This window comes from Haliotis cracherodii, unplaced genomic scaffold (assembly GCF_022045235.1).
Source record: "Haliotis cracherodii isolate W230 unplaced genomic scaffold, xgHalCrac1.p SCAF_19, whole genome shotgun sequence".
Lineage (NCBI taxonomy): Eukaryota > Metazoa > Mollusca > Gastropoda > Lepetellida > Haliotidae > Haliotis > Haliotis cracherodii.
This window is the reverse complement of record NW_027266274.1, coordinates 16357109-16377155: the sequence shown is the minus strand read 5'-3', so window position 1 is coordinate 16377155 and position 20047 is coordinate 16357109. Positions and strand designations below refer to the sequence as shown.

Genomic DNA, 20047 nt, shown 5'->3' with positions numbered 1-20047 from the left:
TGATTATTTTATGGGCCTGACATTGAAATTGAGGAAAACGTGAAATGTCAGGGAAACATGCAATAGATTGTCATATCACATAACACATACTATATACCACATATAACATGTTATACATTGCATAACACATAAAGCATGTATCCTAGCACATACAACATCCCACATATTATATCACATAAAACAAAACACATATCATATATCACACAATACATATCTGGACACATATCGTATCACAGATAGCATATTGCATATCATGTAAAACATGTCACCTGTCAAGTAGCACACGTCACATATTGCATAATTATCATATAATACATATCTACGGAAGCGTTGTAGGGCCACGATGAAATTTTGTTTTGTCTAAGTATCTTCCTACGTAGGACTTACTAACTCTTACGTAGGACTTATTATATCCTACGTAGGACTTAGTTTATCCTACTTAGGACTTACAATCTTCTACGTAGGAGATAATGATTCTAGGCCACACTGAGTCCTACGTAGGAGATACTAAGTCCTACGCAGGAGATAATAAGTCCCACGTAGGAGATACTTAGACAAAAAAGAAATTTCACCGTGGCCCTTCTACGCTTCCGTACGTAACCGCCTCTGTCACCTTGTGGTAGGCGTTAAAAGATGGTACTTGTTGTTACCCTGCCTGGCATTAAGGGACTAACACAAGGACCGCTCGACGAGGATTGCTCAGACTGTGTCTGAGTGGGGTGTTCATGTTAAACTGCGGCATGCTATCTCAGTGGGTTAGCACTATAAAATCGGCTTTAGTCCGGACTAGTACAAGCAGACACACACACACGCACACACACGCACACACACGCATTAAATATCAAAAAGTATATATATATATATATATATATATATATCATATTGCATGTCCCATAACACTTATCAAATATCACACACCACATATAAAATAGTGCATGTCATAAAACACATATCAACTGTCACATATAACATTGCATATTGTGAGAATGTGCTATGAATTATAACAGCAAAATAGTTCCTTTAAATATAGTGCAGTGTTTTCAGGTAGGCATTCATTAAAAATAAGATACTCAATGTAGTTTCTACTATATAATGTGAACAGCACATTCCAGAATTGTTTCAGAAACAGTGCTATTCCATTTGTCAAGATTTTGGCTTTCCAGCACTGCTGTTGCTCGAAATATAGAATTTACCAGCACACTCATCTCTGTCCTTCCTTAATCAGGCCACTCCCGTCCCAACTCGTATAACGGGGTTACATTTAGGGGCTCATCTTGGATCGGGATTGAGCTGGAGGCTCAATACAAAGTAACACCAAAAAATAATTCGTTGCAGGGGTTACAATATCATAGAACCTATATCAAATGTTAAATAGCACAGATAACATATTGCTTATCATGCGATACATTTCGAGTGTCAAAGAGCACTTACAAAGCATTACGTATCGCATAAAACACCTCAATTATGAAATAGCACGAAAAACACATATCTGTTGGGTTGACGGTGGTGTAGGTGATGGGACAGTTGGGTTGACGGTGGTGTAGGTGATGGGACAGTTGGGTTGACGGTGGTGTAGGTGATGGGACAGTTGGGTTGACGGTGGTGTAGGTGATGGGACAGTTGGGTTGACGGTGGTGTAGGTGATGGGACAGTTGGGTTGACGGTGGTGTAGGGGATGGGACAGTTGGGTTGACGGTGGTGTAGGTGATGGGACAGTTGGGTTGAGGGTGGTGTAGGGGATGGGACAGTTGGGTTGACGGTGGTGTAGGTGATGGGACAGTTGGGTTGACGGTGGTGTAGGGGATGGGACAGTTGGGTTGACGGTGGTGTAGGTGATGGGACAGTTGGGTTGAGGGTGGTGTAGGTGATGGGACAGTTGGGTTGACGGTGGTGTAGGTGATGGGACTGTTAGGTTGTTCGTGGTGTAGGTGATGGGACAGTTGGGTTGACGGTGGTGTAGGGGATGGGACAGTTGGTTTGACAGTGGTGTAGGGGATGGGACAGTTGGGTTGACGGTGGTGTAGGGGATGGGACAGGTGGGTTGACAGTGGTGTAGGGGATGGGACAGTTGGGTTGACGGTGGTGTAGGGGATGGGACAGTTGGGTTGACGGTGGTGTAGGGGATGGGACAGTTGGGTTGACAGTGGTGTAGGGGATGGGACAGTTGGGTTGACGGTGGTGTAGGTGTAGGTGTAGATGTAGATGTGTTATGACTTCCTGATATTAGTTAGGAGTAAAATTCAAGCTTAATTTGTTCATAAACTAATCAAGAGTTAATGTTATTCTTCATGGCATTTTGATTTGCGGAGTACCGAGATGTCCGGGGCAGTTGAACAGACAGAGTGAAAATGCTGATGATCGTGTACTATGCGTCACCTTCACAATAGCTAAATTGGTTATAATCTGTCCTTAGAATGATAATATCCCTCAAACAACCCTATTAAATCAAACATCAACCTAGTATGGCAAGGAGTTGTTGTGACACACGAAGTCACGTGACGACCTTTGACCAGGACCGTCTGTGTCGCCAATATTAATTTTGTGAGTCATTTGAATTTTTGAATTTTTGCAATGATTGGCAGTGTACGTTCACGCGAGTTGACAATGTCGTACCAATCAGTCAGAAGTCATGTTTGTTTACGCGGTATAGAAAATCTCGCGGAGCGTCTCTTTATATCGAAGATATCAACACGATTCGATAAAAGTAAAAAACTTCGAGGTTCGTGTTCATATATTTGAACAGGAGGGTGTGATTACATTTATCACCAAAGATCATTTTTCTAACTATTTCAGTTTGGAATCAGTAATAGCCACTGTCGTGAGTTTAAAGGATTAAGAGTTAAGGGTTATTGCCCTTGAAATGCGACCTTTGTGTATGCGTGCGCGTGTGTGTGATTGGGTGCGTGGGTGGATGTCTGCTTGAACTAGTTCCGACTGATGCCGGTTGTATGGTGCTGGCCTACTGAGATACCATTTCACGGTTCAACCACGAATATCTCACTCAGTCGAGGTCCCAGACTCCGACGCGATCATTCCAACCAGGAGTAATACCCCCATTCCACTAAGCGGCGCTCTGTGGCGCTCTTATACCCCCATTCAACTAAGCGGCGCTCTGTGGCTCTCTTATACCCCCATTCCACAAAGCGGCGCTGTGAGGCGCTCTTATACCCCCATTCCACTAAGCGGCGCTCTGTGGCGCTCTTATACCCCCATTCCACAAAGCGGCGCTCTCAGGCGCTCTTATACCCCCATTCAACTAAGCGGCGCGCTCAGGCGCTCTTATACCCCCATTCCACTAAGCGGCGCTCTGTGGCGCTCTTATACCCCCATTCCACTTAGCGGCGCTCTGTGGCGCTCTTATACCCCCATTCCACTAAGCGGCGCTCTGTGGCGCTCTTATATCCCCATTCCACTAAGCGGCGCTCTCAGGCGCTCTTATACCCCCATTCAACTAAGCGGTGCTCTCAGGCGCTCTTATACCCCCATTCCACTAAGCGGCGCCCTGTGGCGCTCTTATACCCCCATTCCACTAAGCGGCGCTCTGTGGCGCTCTTATATCCCCATTCCACTAAGCGGCGCTCTCAGGCGCTCTTATACCCCCATTCAACTAAGCGGTGCTCTCAGGCGCTCTTATACCCCCATTCCACTAAGCGGCGCCCTGTGACGCTCTTACAAAGCGCCATGGATCGCCATATAGAGCATTAGATCTCCAAAAGCGTTAATGGATCGCTATCTGATCTCTTACTGATCTCCATGATCGTCAAGTTCGCCGCCTGTCACCTCCCCTGCACAGCGATCCGTGACGCTCCGCCCAGAATGCCGTCAGATCGCTACTTGATCTTATACCCCCATTCAACTAAGCGGCGCGCTCAGGCGCTCTTATACCCCCATTCCACTAAGCGGCGCTCTGTGGCGCTCTTATACCCCCATTCCACTAAGTGGCGCTCTTATACCCCCATTCCACTAAGCGGCGCTCTGTGGCGCTCTTATACCCCCATTCCACTAAGCGGCGTCCTGTGGCGCTCTTATACCCCCATTCAACTAAGCGGCGCGCTCAGGCGCTCTTATACCCCCATTCCACTAAGCGGCGCTCTGTGGCGCTCTTATACCCCCATTCAACTAAGCGGCGCTCTGTGGCGCTCTTATACCCCCATTCCACTAAGCGGCGCTCTGTGGCGCTCTTATATCCCCATTCCACTAAGCGGCGCTCTGTGGCGCTCTTATACCCCCATTCCACTAAGCGGCGCCCTGTGACGCTCTTACAAAGCGCCATGGATCGCCATATAGAGCGCTAGATCTCCAAAAGCGTTAATGGATCGCTATCTGATCTCTTACTGATCTCCATGATCGTCAAGTTCGCCGCCTGTCACCTCCCCTGCACAGCGATCCGTGACGCTCCGCCCAGAATGCCGTCAGATCGCTACTTGATCGCCGAGATCGCCATCGGAGCGTCACTTGATCGCCAAGGTCGTAATCAGAGCGCTTCCTGATCGCCAAGATCGTAATCAGAGCGCTATCGTATCACCTTAGAGCGCCGCCGATCGTCACGAAAGACCTGATGAGCGCCTCAGAACGCTACGAGGCCTGTACATAACCTCACCTCCAGCAATGAGACAACATGCCACCTGTGTATATGACATCTTCTCCAGCACTGAGACAATATGATGCCTGCACATAACCTCTCCTCCAGCAATGAGACAACATGCCACCTGTGTATATCACCTCTTCTCCAGCAATGAGACAATATGATGCCTGTAAATAACCTCTCCTCCAGCAATGAGTCTCAATGCCACCTGTGTATATCACCTCTTCTCCAGCAATGAGTCTCCATGTCACCTTTGCATATCACCTCTTCTCCAGCAATGAGACAATATGATGCCTGTACATAACCTCACCTCCAGCAATGAGACAACATGCCACCTGTGTATATCACCTCTTCTCCAGCAATGAGTCTCCATGCCACCTGTGTATATCACCTCTTCTCCAGCAATGAGACAACATGCCACCTGTGTATATCACCTCTTCTCCAGCAATGAGACAATATGATGCCTGTAAATAACCTCTCCTCCAGCAATGAGTCTCCATGCCACCTGTGTATATCACCTCTTCTCCAGCAATGAGTCTCAATGCCACCTGTGTATATCACCTCTTCTCCAGCAATGAGCCACTGTTAATAGTACTGCTGCTACTACTAATAATAATAATGATTATTATAATAATAATAATAATAATAATAATAATAATGAGACACTATGATGCCTGTACATTATCTCTCCTCCAGCAATGAGTCTCCATGCCACCTGTGTATATCACCTCTTCTCCAGCAATTAGCCTCAATGCCACCTGTGTATATCACCTCTTCTCCAGCAATGAGTCTCCATGCCACCTGTGTATATCACCTCTTCTCCAGCAATGAGACAATATGACGCCTGTACATTATCTCTCCCCCAGCAATGAGTCTCAATGCCACCTGTGTATATCACCTCTTCTCCAGCAATGAGTCTCAATGCCACCCGTGTATATCTACTCTTCTCCAGCAATGAGACAATATGACGCCTGTACATTATCTCTCCCCCAGCAATTAGCCTCAATGCCACCTGTGTATATCACCTCTTCTCCAGCAATGAGTCTCCATGCCACCTGTGTATATCACCTCTTCTCCAGCAATGAGACAATATGACGCCTGTACATTATCTCTCCCCCAGCAATGAGTCTCAATGCCACCTGTGTATATCACCTCTCCTCCAGCAATGAGTCTCCATGCCACCTGTGTATATCACCTCTTCTCCAGCAATGAGTCTCCATGCCACCTGTGTATATCACCTCTTCTCCAGCAATGAGTCTCCATGCCACCTGTGTATATCACCTCTTCTCCAGCAATGAGACAATATGATGCCTGTACATTATCTCTCCTCCAGCAATGAAACATCAAGCAACCTGTACATAATTATGTAGCTCCTCCAACAAAGAGCCACTGTTAATGGTACTGCTACTACTACTTCTTTGTCTTCTTCTACTACTACTACTACTACTGCTGCTGCGTCTGCTGCTGCTGCTACTACTACTAGTAATAATAATAATGCGGACCTGGCGTTCGAAATGTCACGCCTGCAAGTTGTCCGACTCCCCTTTTGTCCTTGGTGCCTTAGGTTTGGTACCTCTCAATCTGTTGACTGACATTGGGAGAGTAGTCGGGTTTTCTACCAGGAATACAGCCCTTCTGACAATCTGGGTCATGCAGAAGGTTCCAGTGTTGGGGAGTCTTCACATTCTCCGCAAAGTTATGGGTGGGTTTGACTGAGTAGCGGTCATTATCACTAAATTCTGCAAAGTCCGGACTATATACATCGGACAAATTACCGATTTTAAAAAGATCACGTCTGTTGAGTTGATTTCAGCTATATTGGTGGTTAAACGGAAGTAGTGCGACTGTGCTGCTTTATAAGTGTGCAGAGAAGCGGCCATAAAATCGGACACATTTTTCAATTCGAACTGATTACGCCTAATTTCATTGATTGTCCAAATTCGAGTATTTTACAACATCATGTCTGAATGGTGAGTACCCGGGTTTGCTGTCAGGAATACAGACCTACTGACTTTCTTGGTAATGCAGAAGGCTGCATTTTTTGGGAGTCTTTTCATTCTCGGTGGGTTTGACAAAGCAGCGTTCCCCGAGAGAAGTCTCATTCGCTGATTGGGCAAGGGCGATCGTGGAGGGGGCAAGGACCCTGAGCTGATGACGAGCCTAACCAGCCGGACTGTGCCAGGATCACCCAAACCCCCCTTGCTGCATTTAAAACAAAAATCTGTATATAATAAAAAAATATATCATTACCACTTGATAAACAAAATATAATGAATAGTATTGGCGCAAATGGAGTATGGCAGTGACTGCACAACGTGAGATCAATATAGGCTGACGTCAATCATCAGTGTAAGAGTTGTGAGCAGCCAATCCCTGAAACCCACTAATTATGTAACCATCATCAGCCGTGCTGGCAAGGAACCTGGGTGTGTCCAAGATAACAACTGGCCATTCAGCACATCCAAGTGTATCTTGGAGACGAGTCTTGACGCCCGTCATCCATACTACTTTGACAGAGCATTGCATGTAGCCGAAGTGCCTTTCAGTCGAGAAACTAGCTTGAACTTCCTATGGACATGTTGGTCCGATACTGGACAGTGTGGACAGCTGCTTTGTACATCTGTATGGCCACTGACAGGGGCATAACTGAGGCAAGATGTAATGTGGATGAATTCCGGCGTTTAGATGCCGACTATCAAGGGAAGAAGATCGACAAAGCAATAAGACGACGGGGCACTGCGACGGGTCTGCTGGAGTGTTTGTCGTGAGTCATTGTGAGTACGTCATTCTACAACAAGGACACTCAAGACTGTATCTGTCCCCTGACTCACCCCAGCAGCTGGCTGCTTGTCGCTGGACCGGGATATGTGTATTACAATACCCTAGGTGAGAATTCTCGATTACTGCACCTCATAGATTCAAATTGATGGGATAACACGACAGGCATGTAGCGTTCTGGTGTTCAATATTTGTCACATACGTGGTGTCGGTTCGTTTATTCCGTGAAACTTAATCTATATCTGCATTGTCAATTTGAACAGAAAACTTATTGCTGTTTGAAGTTGACTCAAGCAGACTTTACACCGAGGCTGAAACAATGCAATACATATCCCGATAAGTATGTTTGAGTGAAACCTATTTTATTATATTTAACGCCAATACATGACCAAAGTATTGATCTGTTTAAAACGGGTTCCAGACACATTTATCTGTATCCGTGTTATTGCTGGAAGACGGCGAGAATATCTCCGAGATACATTTTGATATTGAACGGTGACAAAGTCATTTACATTCACTATTTCATTGTATTACTTACAGTTCTAGTATTGGGTACATCCATGTGAGAAGGCCTCGTATAAAATTCACTTGTGCCTAATTTCAATTTTTGCAATACATTTTCTTTAAACAAAACAGTTATGACTCTTGTGAGTAAACACATGGTTTTTCACTGACAAAGGTGACAGCTGCATTGGAATTAACAACAGTTATTGTGGACACGATTCCGGGTCGAAGGACGAACAATAAAGATTGTTCTTCACTATTTATAATTATTGTGAATGAACAAGTTATCATTCACTATATATAATTATTGTAACTGGACAGATTGTTCCTAACTATATACAATAATTGTAACTGGACAGATGTTACTTTTTTTCATTTGTGTAAAATGTTAGGGTGAAACATGAAGGGAAGAAGTAGGCATCCCCATGGGCACCAATTGCGCTCCCCTTCTTCGCGTAGATGTCACGTAACAAACAAGTGTGTATGAATCACGTAGCAAACACATTTTTGTCACGTCACAAACAAACACGTAGGTGTGACGTAACAAACAAATATGTATACAACTCGTAACAACGCAGCTGCACGCGAGGTAGTTGTGTATGCATTTTAATCTACTCGCTTATATTGAACCCATTGGATGATACATATTGATATATGTTCTGAGCATGCTTAATGAGACAAGGGGGTTCACAGTCAATGAATACAAACGTCCCGGTTCCACCCTGGCCGGCAACGATTGAAACTGAACGTTTGTAGTTAGTTGGCTCCCTTGCCTAGGGAAGATGCTTCACTTTGAAATGTGTGTAATGTCTTGTATCTTATTACTGTTTCTTCCATAGTCCGGATTGCCATGGACGCGATGGTACAAGAGGCGATTGGCGCTTCATCGGAAGCGGATGGGTACGTGTTTGTCAGCCCTGCTGGATTAGAATCAGAAGCGCATATCGGAAATTTCTAGTGTAAATAACTTAATATCAACATTGGAAAATACTCCCATCACATGGATTCATCCATAGTTTTGGAGGATTTACTCGAATCTAAATGAGCAATCTCAAGTTTCGAGTTTCCAATGTAAAGAGGTGGTATAACGCACCCACGCACGTGCTCACTCAGCGACATACATACGAATACCCGCACAGACACGCGTACGCACACACACACACACACACACACACATACCACTTGCGTACACACAAGCATTCAGACGCAAACGCACGTACTGACATATGCACATACATGCATATGAAATTCCGGGCAGGCACACGCACTAACGCACGTACCGCGCCAATGCTCATATACATACTCGAACGTGCACACAGACACACGCATGCACCTTTGCAGAATCGCACATACACCGTTTACAAACCAAGGAAATATTTGATGACATACTCGGGAAAAACTAGGGATGTCTGGTTAATTATTGTTCAACATAATCCCCTTACTTCTAACAACAATACTCGGGGTTGCCTGGATCCCCCTGATGTCGCCAGACAGTCTTTCTTCACGTTTGAGAACAAGTGGCAATCAGGCGGTCCTAATACTGGTGAAAATGTTCAATGCATGAATTGCATTGGTAACAGAAGACTTGTGTCACCCAAACGCATCAATAGATATAACCCATCAAGTTTATCAAGACCAACTGGGGCGGCTTCAAAACGACAGAAGCGAAAATGAACCTGGAACGTTTCTGATCAGGAGTCTTGGAACCCAGCTTGCAGAGATGTTTAGTTTGAACAGATTGAGCGAGGCCACCATACCCCGTTTCAAGGGACTTCCCTGGTAGAGAGGGTCCAACGTACACCATGTCAAGATGGCTTCAAGATAGAGAGAGTCCATCAAACCTCGTGTCAGGAGGCCGCCCTGGTAGAGAAAGTCCACCATACCTCATGTCAAGAGGCCGCCCAGGTAGAGAGAGTCCACAATACTCCGTGTCAAGAAGCCGCCAAGATGGAGAGAGTTCACCATACCTCGTGTCAAGACGGCGCCCATATAGAGAGAGTCCACCATACACCATGTCAAGAGGCCGCCAAGGTAGAGAAAGTTCACCATTATTGATGTCAAGAGTCCGCCCAGGTAGAGAGAGTCCACCATTATTCATGTCAAGAGGCCGCCCAGGTAGAGAGAGTCCACAATACTCCGTGTCAACAACCTGCCCGGGTAGAGAGAGTACACCATACCTCGTGTCAGGACGGCGCCCATATAGAGAGAGTCCACCATACGCCATGTCAAGAGGCCGCCCAGGTAGAGAAAGTTCACCATTATCCATGTCAAGAGGCCGCCCAGGTAGAGAGAGTCCACCATTATTCATGTCCAGAGGCCGCCAAGGTAGAGAAAGTCCACCATACTCCGTGTCAAGAGGCCTCCCAGTCAGAGAGAGTCCACCTTTCCCGTGTCAAGAGGCCGCCTAGTTAGAGAGAGTACACCTCCTCCGTGTCAAGAGGCCGCCCAGTCAGAGCGAGTCTACCATATTCCGTGTCAACAGGCCGCCCAGGTAGAGAGAGTCTACCATACTCCGTGTCAAGAGGCCGCGCAGGTAGAGAGAGAGAGTCCACCATATTCCGTGCCAAGAGGCCGCGCAGGTAGAGAGAGAGAGTCCACCATATTCCGTGTCAAGAGGCCGCCCAGGTAGAGAGAGTCCACCATATTCCGTGTCAAGAGGCCGCGCAGGTAGAGAGAGAGAGTCCACCATATTCCGTGTAAAGAGGCCGCGCAGGTAGAGAGAGAGATTCCATCATATTCCGTGTCAAGAGGCCGCCCAGGTAGAGAGAGTCCACCATATTCCGTGTCAAGAGGCCGCGCAGGTAGAGAGAGAGAGAGTCCACCATATTCCGTGTCAAGAGGCCGCCATGGTAGAGAGAGAGTCCACCATACATCTTGTCAAGAGGCCGCCCAGTTAGAGAGAGTCCACCATATTCCTTGTCAAGAGGCCGCCCAGGTAGAGAAAGTCCCTCATACATCGTGTCAAGAGGCCGCCCAGGTAGAGAAAGTCCACCATACCACATGTCAAGAGGCCGCCCAGGTAGAGAAAGTCCACCATACATCGTGTCAAGAGGCCGCCCAGGTAGAGAGAGTCCACAATACACCAGTTCAAGAGGCCTGATACGCTTTGACGCCAATAACATTACTAAACACTGATGTCTGCATTACGTTAACAATGGCATTTGCATTAATTTAACAATCTGCAGAGGGTGTGGAATGTTTCTATTTTATTAATTTTGATAGTGAAAAGGGAGGTCGGTAGGTCGAAAAAGAATTCTCTAATCATATTAAAGTTTCCTTTGGGTCGGTAGACCTGAAGAGAGATGTGAAACTTGCCCAGTCACGTTGGTCTTTTGTCACACCGTGCCAAGTGACGTTGGGCTATTGTCACACCGTGTCAAATGATGTTGGGCAATAGTCACATGCTCCCCGGTCACTTTGGGCTTTTGTCACACCGTGCCAAGTGACGTTAGGCAATAGTCACATGCTCCCCGGTCACTTTGGGCTTTTGTCACACCGTGTCAAGTGACGTTGGGCAATAGTCACATGCTCCCCGGTCACTTTGGGCTTTTGTCACACCGTGCCAAATGACGTTGGGCAATAGTCACATCCTTCCAAGTCAAGTTGGGCTATTGTCACATCCTTCCAAGTCACGTTTGGCTATTGTCATATCCTACCTTTTCACGTGGTGCTATTGTCACACAATGCCGAGTCACGTTAGGCTATTGTCACATCCTGGCCAGTCACGTTGGGCTATTGTCACATCCTGCCCAGTCACGTTGGGCTATTGTCACATCCTGCCTAGTCACGTTGGGCTATTGTCACAACGTGCCAAGTGTCGGTGGGCCATTGTCGCATCCTTCCCAGTCACGTTAGGCTATTGTCACATCCTGCCCAGTGACGTTGTGCTATTGTCACATCCTGCCCATTGACGTTGGACTATTGTCACACCATGCCAAGTGTCATTGGCCTATTGTCACATCCTGCCTAGTCACGTTGGGCTATTGTCACATAATGCCAAGTCACGTTGGGTTTTGTCACACCGTGCCAAATGACGTTGGGCAATAGTCACATCCTTCCCAGTCACGTTGGGCTATTGTCACATAATGCCAAGTCACGTTAGGCTATTGTCACATCCTGCCCAGTCACGTTGGGCTATTGTCACATAATGCCAAGTCACGTTAGGGTATTGTCACATCCTGCCCAGTGACGTTGGGCTATTGTCACATCCTGCCCATTGACGTTGGGCTATTGTCACACCATGCCAAGTGTCGTTGGCCCATTGTCACATCCTGCCTAGTCACGTTGGGCTATTGTCACATAATGCCAAGTCACGTTAGGCTATTGTCACATACTGCCTAGTCACGTTGGGTTATTGTCACATAATGCCAAGTTACGTTGGGTTTTGTCACACCGTGCCAAATGACGTTGGGCAATAGTCACATCCTTCCAAGTCACGTTGGGCTATTGTCACATCCTGCCCAGTCACGTTGGGCTCTTGTCACAGCGTGCGCAGTCACGTTGGGCTATTGTCACATCCTGCCTAGTCACGTTGGGCTATTGTCACACCGTGCCAAGTGGCGTTGGGCAATAGTAACATCCTTCCCAGTCACGTTAGGCTATTGTCACATTATGCCAAGTCACGTTAGGCTATTGTCACATCCTGACTAGTCGCGTTAGGCTATTGTCACATCCTGCCTAGTCACGTTGGGCTATTGTCACACCGTGCTTAGTGTCGTTGGGCTATTGTCACAAAAAGCCCAGTCACGTTAGACTATTGTCACATCGTGCCAGGTGACGTTGGGCTTTAGTCACATCGTGCCCACTGACCTTGAGCTATTGCCACGTCCTGCCCAGTCACGTTGGGCTATTGTCACATCGTGCCCAATGACGTTGGGCTATTGTCACATCCTGCCCACTGGCGTTGGGCTATTGTCACACCGTGCCCACTGACCTTGAGCTATTGTCACGTCCTGCCCAGTCACGTTGGGCTATTGTCACATCGTGTCCAATGACGTTGGGCTATTGTCACATCCTGCCCTCTAACGTTGGGCTATTGTCACGTCCTTCCAATTGACGTTGGGCTCTTCTCGAATCCTGCCCAGTGATGTTAGGCTATTTTCACATCCTACCCAGTGACGTTGAGCTATTGTCACATCGTTCCAACTAACGTTGGGCTATTGTCAGACCGTACCCAGTGATGTTTGGATATTATCACATCCTGCCTTCTGACGTTGGGCTATTGTCACATCCTGCCTACTGACGTTAGGGTATTGTCACATCCTTCCAAGTGACGTTGGGTTATTGTCACATCCTTCCCAGTTACGGTGGACTATTGTCACATCGTGCCCTCTGACGTTGGACTATTGTCACATCCTGCGCAGTGATGTTGGCCTATTGTCACAAAGTGCCCACTGACCTAGGGCTATTGTGACATCCTGCCCAGTGACGTTGGGCTATTGTCAGATCGTCCCCACTGACGTTTGGCTATTGTGACATCGTGCCCACTGACCTTGAGCTATTGTCACACCCTGCCCAGTGGCGTTGGGTATTGTCACATCGTGCCCGGTGACGTTGGGTTATTTTTACATCCTGCCCTCTGACGTTGGTCTATTGTCACATCCTGCCAAGTTCCGTTGGGCTATTGTCACATCGTGCCCGGTGACGTTGGGTTATTTTTACATCCTGCCCTCTGACGTTGGTCTATTGACACATCGTGCCGAGCCACGTTGGGTTATTGTCACATCGTGCCAAGTGACGTTGGGCCTCAGATTAGGAGGTTGCGAGAACTGTCAAACAGCACACCAACACATACTGCTGCACCAAATACAGATGCACAGCAACTAATATATCAAGGTGAGCTACCGATTTTAACATTCATATAATATCGGCATGATTGTGTTGAAATGTATATTTGCTCTTTCAGTCTTGGGGAAATCAGAACTGAGGGGTGGGGGGATGGGGGTGGGTGGTGACGAGTAAGGAGGGGGAGTACAGGTTGTCAGGTTGGCCGAGCTTTGTAAGTCCTTCATCGCGAGGGCCTTAAAACTGTCTCAGAAGGTTGTCGCGACATTGAAGTTGTACTGGAAGACGTACCGTGAGCGGGTAAACTTTGATTAAAAAAACAGATTGAAAACTTTGCTCAGTTCCGGATGTTGTTCACCAGTACGTCCCCGAGCAGGCCTTTTTTTATTTCAAAATGTGCGAAGAGATCCATGTTGATTTGCGATCAAGAACAGCAGACGATAAACGCTCAGTACATTCTTGTTAGTATGTTCATTCGAATTAACGCACACATGTTAAACATGTGTCTTATAAAAAACGGTGTGTGAATAAAATGTTACTTTATTGTTCATTGGTGGTTAGCAGGGGAGACAGCCGAGAACTGTTCAACTGAGGGATTTACCAAAAAGTAGTTCCGGTCAAAAATTGTGTAGTTTATACGTTGTTAACATTATTTGTTGAAGTTCGGTGAAAAATGAACGGGTCATATGAGCAGTAAAAAATCCAATCACATCACCGGAAATCCCTTACACTTAAAAAAGAAAGCATTCATAAATAAACAAAATCTTCTTTAGTATATGGTAAGGGTCACTGTATGACAGGTGTATGCAATGTTTCAGGTATCCAGCACAGAAAGCAATTGGTGGGGATGCTTTTCCCTGGAAGCCAAGGTTGGATGATGCAGCCCCGTGGATTGAGGTGATTATTATCGCTTGCACTGCATTGTCACTCGACAACTTCATTGGAAATCTAAACAGAATATGTCTCAGTTAGTAGATACAACAAAATATGTAGCACAAATCTATTCTATTACACATCTACATTTCACCTTCATATGCTTGTGGGGCGGTCGAGTAGCCTGGTGGTTAAAACGTTCGCTCGTCACGCCGAAGGCCCGGGTTCGATTCCCGACATGGGTACAATATGTGAAGCCCATTTCTGGCGTCCCCCGCCGTGATATTGCTGGAATATTGCTTAAGGCGGCGTAAAACCATACTCACTCACTCACTCATTCATATGCTTGTTGCCCAGTCCTGGGACATTTCACATCAGTAAAACATATAAACGGAAACGGAAACTGTGCGGACCGCCCATGAAAAATTAAGGTTCTGAAGCAAGCCTAACACACGCATTGAGTGACAGCCAGGGGTATACTGTTATATATGTGGCACTCACCTGTCAGCCAGCAGGGGTATACTGTTATACATGTGGCACCCGCCTGTCAACCAGCAGGGGTATACTGTTATGTACGTGGCACCCACCTGTCGGCCAGCAGGGGTAAACTGTTATATATGTGGCACCCACCCGTCGGCCAGAAGGGGTATACTGTTATATATGTGGCACCCACCTGTCGTCCAGCAGGGGTACACTGTTATATATGTGGCACCCACCTGTCAGCCAGCAGGGGTATACTGTTATATATGTGGCACCCACCTGTCGTCCAGCAGGGGTATACTGTTACATATATGGCACCCACCTGTCGGCCAGAAGGGGTGCACAGTTATATATGTGGCACCCACCTGTCGGCCAGCAGGGGTATACTGTTATATATATGGCACCCACCTGTCGGCCAGAAGGAGTATACTGTTATATATGTGGCACCCACCTGTCGGCCAGCAGGGGTATACTGTTATATATGTGGCACCCACCTATCGGCCAGAAGGAGTATACTGTTATATATGTGGCACCCACCTGTCGGCCAGAAGGGGTATACTGTTATATATGTGGCACCCACCTGTCGGCCAGCAGGGGTATACTGTTACATATGTGGCAGGCTTCAAGGACTACTGTCTCATCAAGATGAACCCTCAATGAATCTCTTAGTGCATAGAATTTAGTTTCCCATTCCCAGCCTCTCTCTCTGCCAGTGATATAAAAACTCTCTCCCCTTCATGTTATGATGTTTAAAACTATTTATAACCTATTGTTTACGATGCATTGTTGATCTTCTTACGAATATTGGTTTAACCAAAGCTGCCGTGAGGTGCGTTCTCTAAGTGTGGCAGCGTTAGGGTATAAACGGATTAACACTGACCACCACTGGTCCATCATCATGACCTTTCATTTTGTTATAAATATTAACCTTATCCCAGACCAGATAATAACCTCTTTACTAAGAAGCGGTGTGATGTTATTTTGCCACAGTAATATACAGATTCGATACCTGTATTCAACGTTGGGATTTATAATATTATTCACAGGAATCATAGTTCAAAATTGAAACTATAGTAGGTTCATCTCCTAATTCCTCAAGCCTTTTACAACAGAGATGATCACATTTAAACACTTTTACAACAGAGTAGATCACATTCAAACACTTTTACAACAGAGATGATTACAATCAAATATTTTTACAACAGAGATGATTACATAAAGACACTTTGACAACAGTGATGATTACATTCAAACACTTTTACAACAGAGATGATTACATTAAGACACTTTTACAACAGAGATGATTACATTCAGACACTTTTACAACAGAGATGATTACATTCAGACGCTTTTACAACAGAGATGATTACATTAAGACACTTTTAAAACCGAAATGATTACATTCAGACACTTTTACAACAGAGATGGTTACTTACAAAGTGTGCTTGCATTATAGGTTAGCCTGCAACCAAGACACTGTATAACGTATCAAACTGTTTTCTTGTCAACAGGCAGGGATACGTCAGTTTCTTTACTTTGAAGAGATTCGAATAAACCCCTCCTTTCCTACTCTCACGAATGGCATCTGGTTCCGGGATTCCAACCTGAAGTGGATAAAAACATGGACGAAGAACGACGCGGCATCTCCTACGTCCAGTTGGTTCATTCCACATTGTCAAGTTAGTTTCATATGTTTTATATGTTGAAATGTTCACAGTTTTAACCTGTTTCTTTGATTGGTGTGAGTGAGTAGACAATGCACTTTTGGGATCATCATAAGTACGGTAAAATATAAAGAAATAGTATCTTGTTGAAGTAATCTAAATGTAACGTGCCACCACTTTTCAATGCCCTTGATGTTTAAACATTTTTTTAAAGTGAAGTGAGAAGTGACCTTTAACTTAATCACGTGTGATCCCTAGGGTTCAAGCTGCGGGCGTTTACATCGCTGTACATCGACCTGTAACTTAATCACGTGTGATCCCTGAGGTCCAAGCTGCGGGCGTTTATATCACTGTAGAACGACCTGTAACTTAATCACGTGTGATCCCTAGGGTCCAAGCTGCGGGCATTTACATCACTGTACATCGACCTGTAACTCAATCACGGGTGATCCCTAGGGTCCAAGCTGCGGGCATTTACATTACTGTACATCGACCTGTAACTTAATCACGGGTGATCCCTAGGGTCCAAGCTGCGGGCGTTTACATCACTGTACATCGACCTGTAACTCAATCACGGGTGATCCCTAGGGTCCAAGCTTCAGGCATTTACATTACTGTACATCGACCTGTAACGTAATCACGGGTGATCCCTAGGGTCCAAGCTGCTGGCGTTTACATCACTGTACATCGACCTGTAACTCAATCACGGGTGATCCCTAGGGTCCAAGCTGCGGGCATTTACATTACTGTACATCGACCTGTAACTCAATCTGTTGTGATCCCTGAGGTCCAAGCTGCGGGCGTTTACATCACTGTACATCGACCTGTAACTCAATCACGGGTGATCCCTAGGGTCCAAGCTTCAGGCATTTACATTACTGTACATCGACCTGTAACTCAATCTTTTGTGATCCCTAGGGTCCAAGCTGCGGGCGTTTACATCACTGTACATCGACCTGTAACTTAATCACGGGTGATCCCTAGGGTCCATGCTGCGGGCGTTTACATCACTGAACATCGACCTGTAACTTAATCACGTGTGATCCCTAGGGTCCAAGCTGCGGGCGTTTATATCACTGTACATCAACCTTTAATACAACAATGTACGGACCCTCTAAGCATGCTGTCGTGTCTTCTTTACAGGTGCTGAGCGTTCCCACAGACGCAGTCAGACTATCCATGGACCAACACAGCAGTGTTGAAATTATTAGGATAATTGTTACTGGTCGTCAGTAAATTCCTATGATAACAATAGGGTGGGTCATGGGGGGGTGGTGGGGATGGTGGTGTCAGTAATGGAGACGTGTCAGGAACATGGTTGGTTGGGAAAGGGGTGGAGGGGGGAGGGGTGGAGGGGGAGGGGAAGGGTGGGTGGGTAAGTAATGGACGCGTGCAGGGTATAGCTAATGGTAATAGAAAGTGTGTGTGTGGGGGGGGGAAGGGGGGTAGGTTATGGAGACGTGTCAGGGGCATGATTGGTTTTTGATGGGTGGAGGGGTTGGGGGGGGGGGGGGGGTAGGTTAGGGATACGTGTCAGGGACATGGTTTTTGGCGAGGGGTAGAGGGGTTTGGGGAGGTAGGTTATGGAGACATGTCAGGGACATGGTTCGTTGGGGAGGGTGGAGGGGTTGGAGGTGGGGTGGCGGAGTGGTAGGTTATGGAGACATGTCAGTGGCATGGTTGTTTTGGGATGGGTGGAGGGGTAGGGTGGGGGTAGGTTATTGAGACGTGTGAGGTATAGGTAATGGTTATGGAGACGTATCAGGGACGTGGTTGGTTGGGGAGGGGTGGAGGGGTTGGGAAGGAAGGTTATGGAGACGTGTCAGGGACTTGGTTGGTTGGGGAGGGGTGGAGGGGTTGGGGAGGTAGGTTATGGATACGTGTCAGGGACTTGGTTGGTTGGCGAGGGGTGGAGGGGTGGAGGGGTTGTGGAGGTAGGTTATGGAGACGTGTCAGGGACATGGTTGGTTGGGGAGGGGTGGAGCGGTTGGGGAGGTAGGTTATGGAGACGTGTCGGGGACTTGGTTGGTTGGGGAGGGGTGGAGGGGTTGGGGAGGTAGGTTATGGAGACGTGTCAGGGACATGGTTGGTTGGGGAGGGGTGGAGCGGTTGGGGAGGTAGGTTATGGAGACGTGTCGGGGACTTGGTTGGTTGGGGAGGGGTGGAGGGCTTGGGGGGTAGGTTATGGAGACGTGTCAGGGACTGGTTGGTTGGGGAGGGGTGGAGGGGTTGGGGGGTAGGTTATGGAGACGTGTCAGGGACATGGTTGGTTGGCGAGGGGTGGAGGGGTGGAGGGGTTGGGGAGGTAGGTTATGAAGACGTGTCAGGGACATGGTTGGTTGGGGAGGGGTGGAGGGGTGGAAGGGTGGGGGAGGTAGGTTATGGAGACGTGTCAGGGACATGGTTGGTTGGCGAGGGGTGGAGGGGTGGAGGGGCTGTGGAGGTAGGTTATGGAGACGTGTCAGGGACATGGTTGGTTGGGGAGGGGTGGAGGGGTGGAAGGGTGGGGGAGGTAGGTTATGGAGACGTGTCAGGGACATGGTTGGTTGGGGAGGGGTGGAGCGGTTGGGGAGGTAGGTTATGGAGACGTGTCGGGGACTTGGTTGGTTGGGGAGGGGTGGAGGGGTTGGGGAGGTAGGTTATGAAGACGTGTCAGGGACATGGTTGGTTGGCGAGGGGTGGAGGGGTGGAGCGGTTGGGGAGGTAGGTTATGAAGACGTGTCAGGGACTTGGTTGGTTGGGGAGGGGTGGAGGGCTTGTGGAGGTAGGTTATGGAGACGTGTCAGGGACTTGGTTGGTTTTGGGAGGGGTGGAGGGGTGGAGGGGCTGTGGAGGTAGGTTATGGAGACGTGTCAGGGACATGGTTGGTTGGGGAGGGGTGGGTGGAGGGGTTGGGGAGGTAGGTTATGGAGACGTGTCAGGGACATGGTTGGGTTCTGAGGGGTGGAGGGGTTGGGGGGTAGGTTATGGAGACGTGTCAGGGACATGGTTGGTTGGCGAGGGGTGGAGGGGTGGAGGGGTTGGGGAGGTAGGTTATGGAGACGTGTCAGGGACATTGTTGGTTGGGGAGGGGTGGAGGGGTGGAGGGGTTTGGGAGGTAGGTTATGGAGACGTGTCAGGGACATGGTTGGTTGGCGAGGGGTGGAGGGGTGGAGGGGTTGGGGTGGTAGGTTATGGAGACGTGTCATGGACATTGTTGGTATGGGGGTGGGAGTTTGGGTGGATGGACGGTGAAAAATGAGTAAGGAAGGAGATGTGTTGAGGGCAAGACGAAGGGTGATGGAAAGAAGGTGGAGCGGAAGAGGAAGCAGAGTGAGAAGGAGGAAGTGGGGAGAGGAGGGATGTGTCGGCCCTGTGCGGAGGGTTGAAGACCTTAGGG

General features: G+C 47.6%; 1 protein-coding gene and 1 pseudogene across 1 annotated transcript; one reads left to right on the top strand and one right to left on the bottom strand.

Annotated features, from left to right (window-relative positions):
• Positions 1-1462: 1462 nt before the first annotated feature.
• LOC139466994 (uncharacterized) lies at positions 1463-3755 on the bottom strand. Its single transcript, XM_071248700.1, has 2 exons — positions 3746-3755; positions 1463-2217 (listed from the first exon to the last, which is right to left on the bottom strand). Exons 1-2 carry the CDS (start codon positions 3753-3755, stop codon positions 1463-1465), a joined length of 765 nt encoding a protein of 254 aa, XP_071104801.1.
• A 3400-nt stretch (positions 3756-7155) lies between these two features.
• LOC139467154 (uncharacterized) lies at positions 7156-17904 on the top strand (annotated as a pseudogene).
• The last annotated feature ends 2143 nt before the right edge of the window (positions 17905-20047 follow it).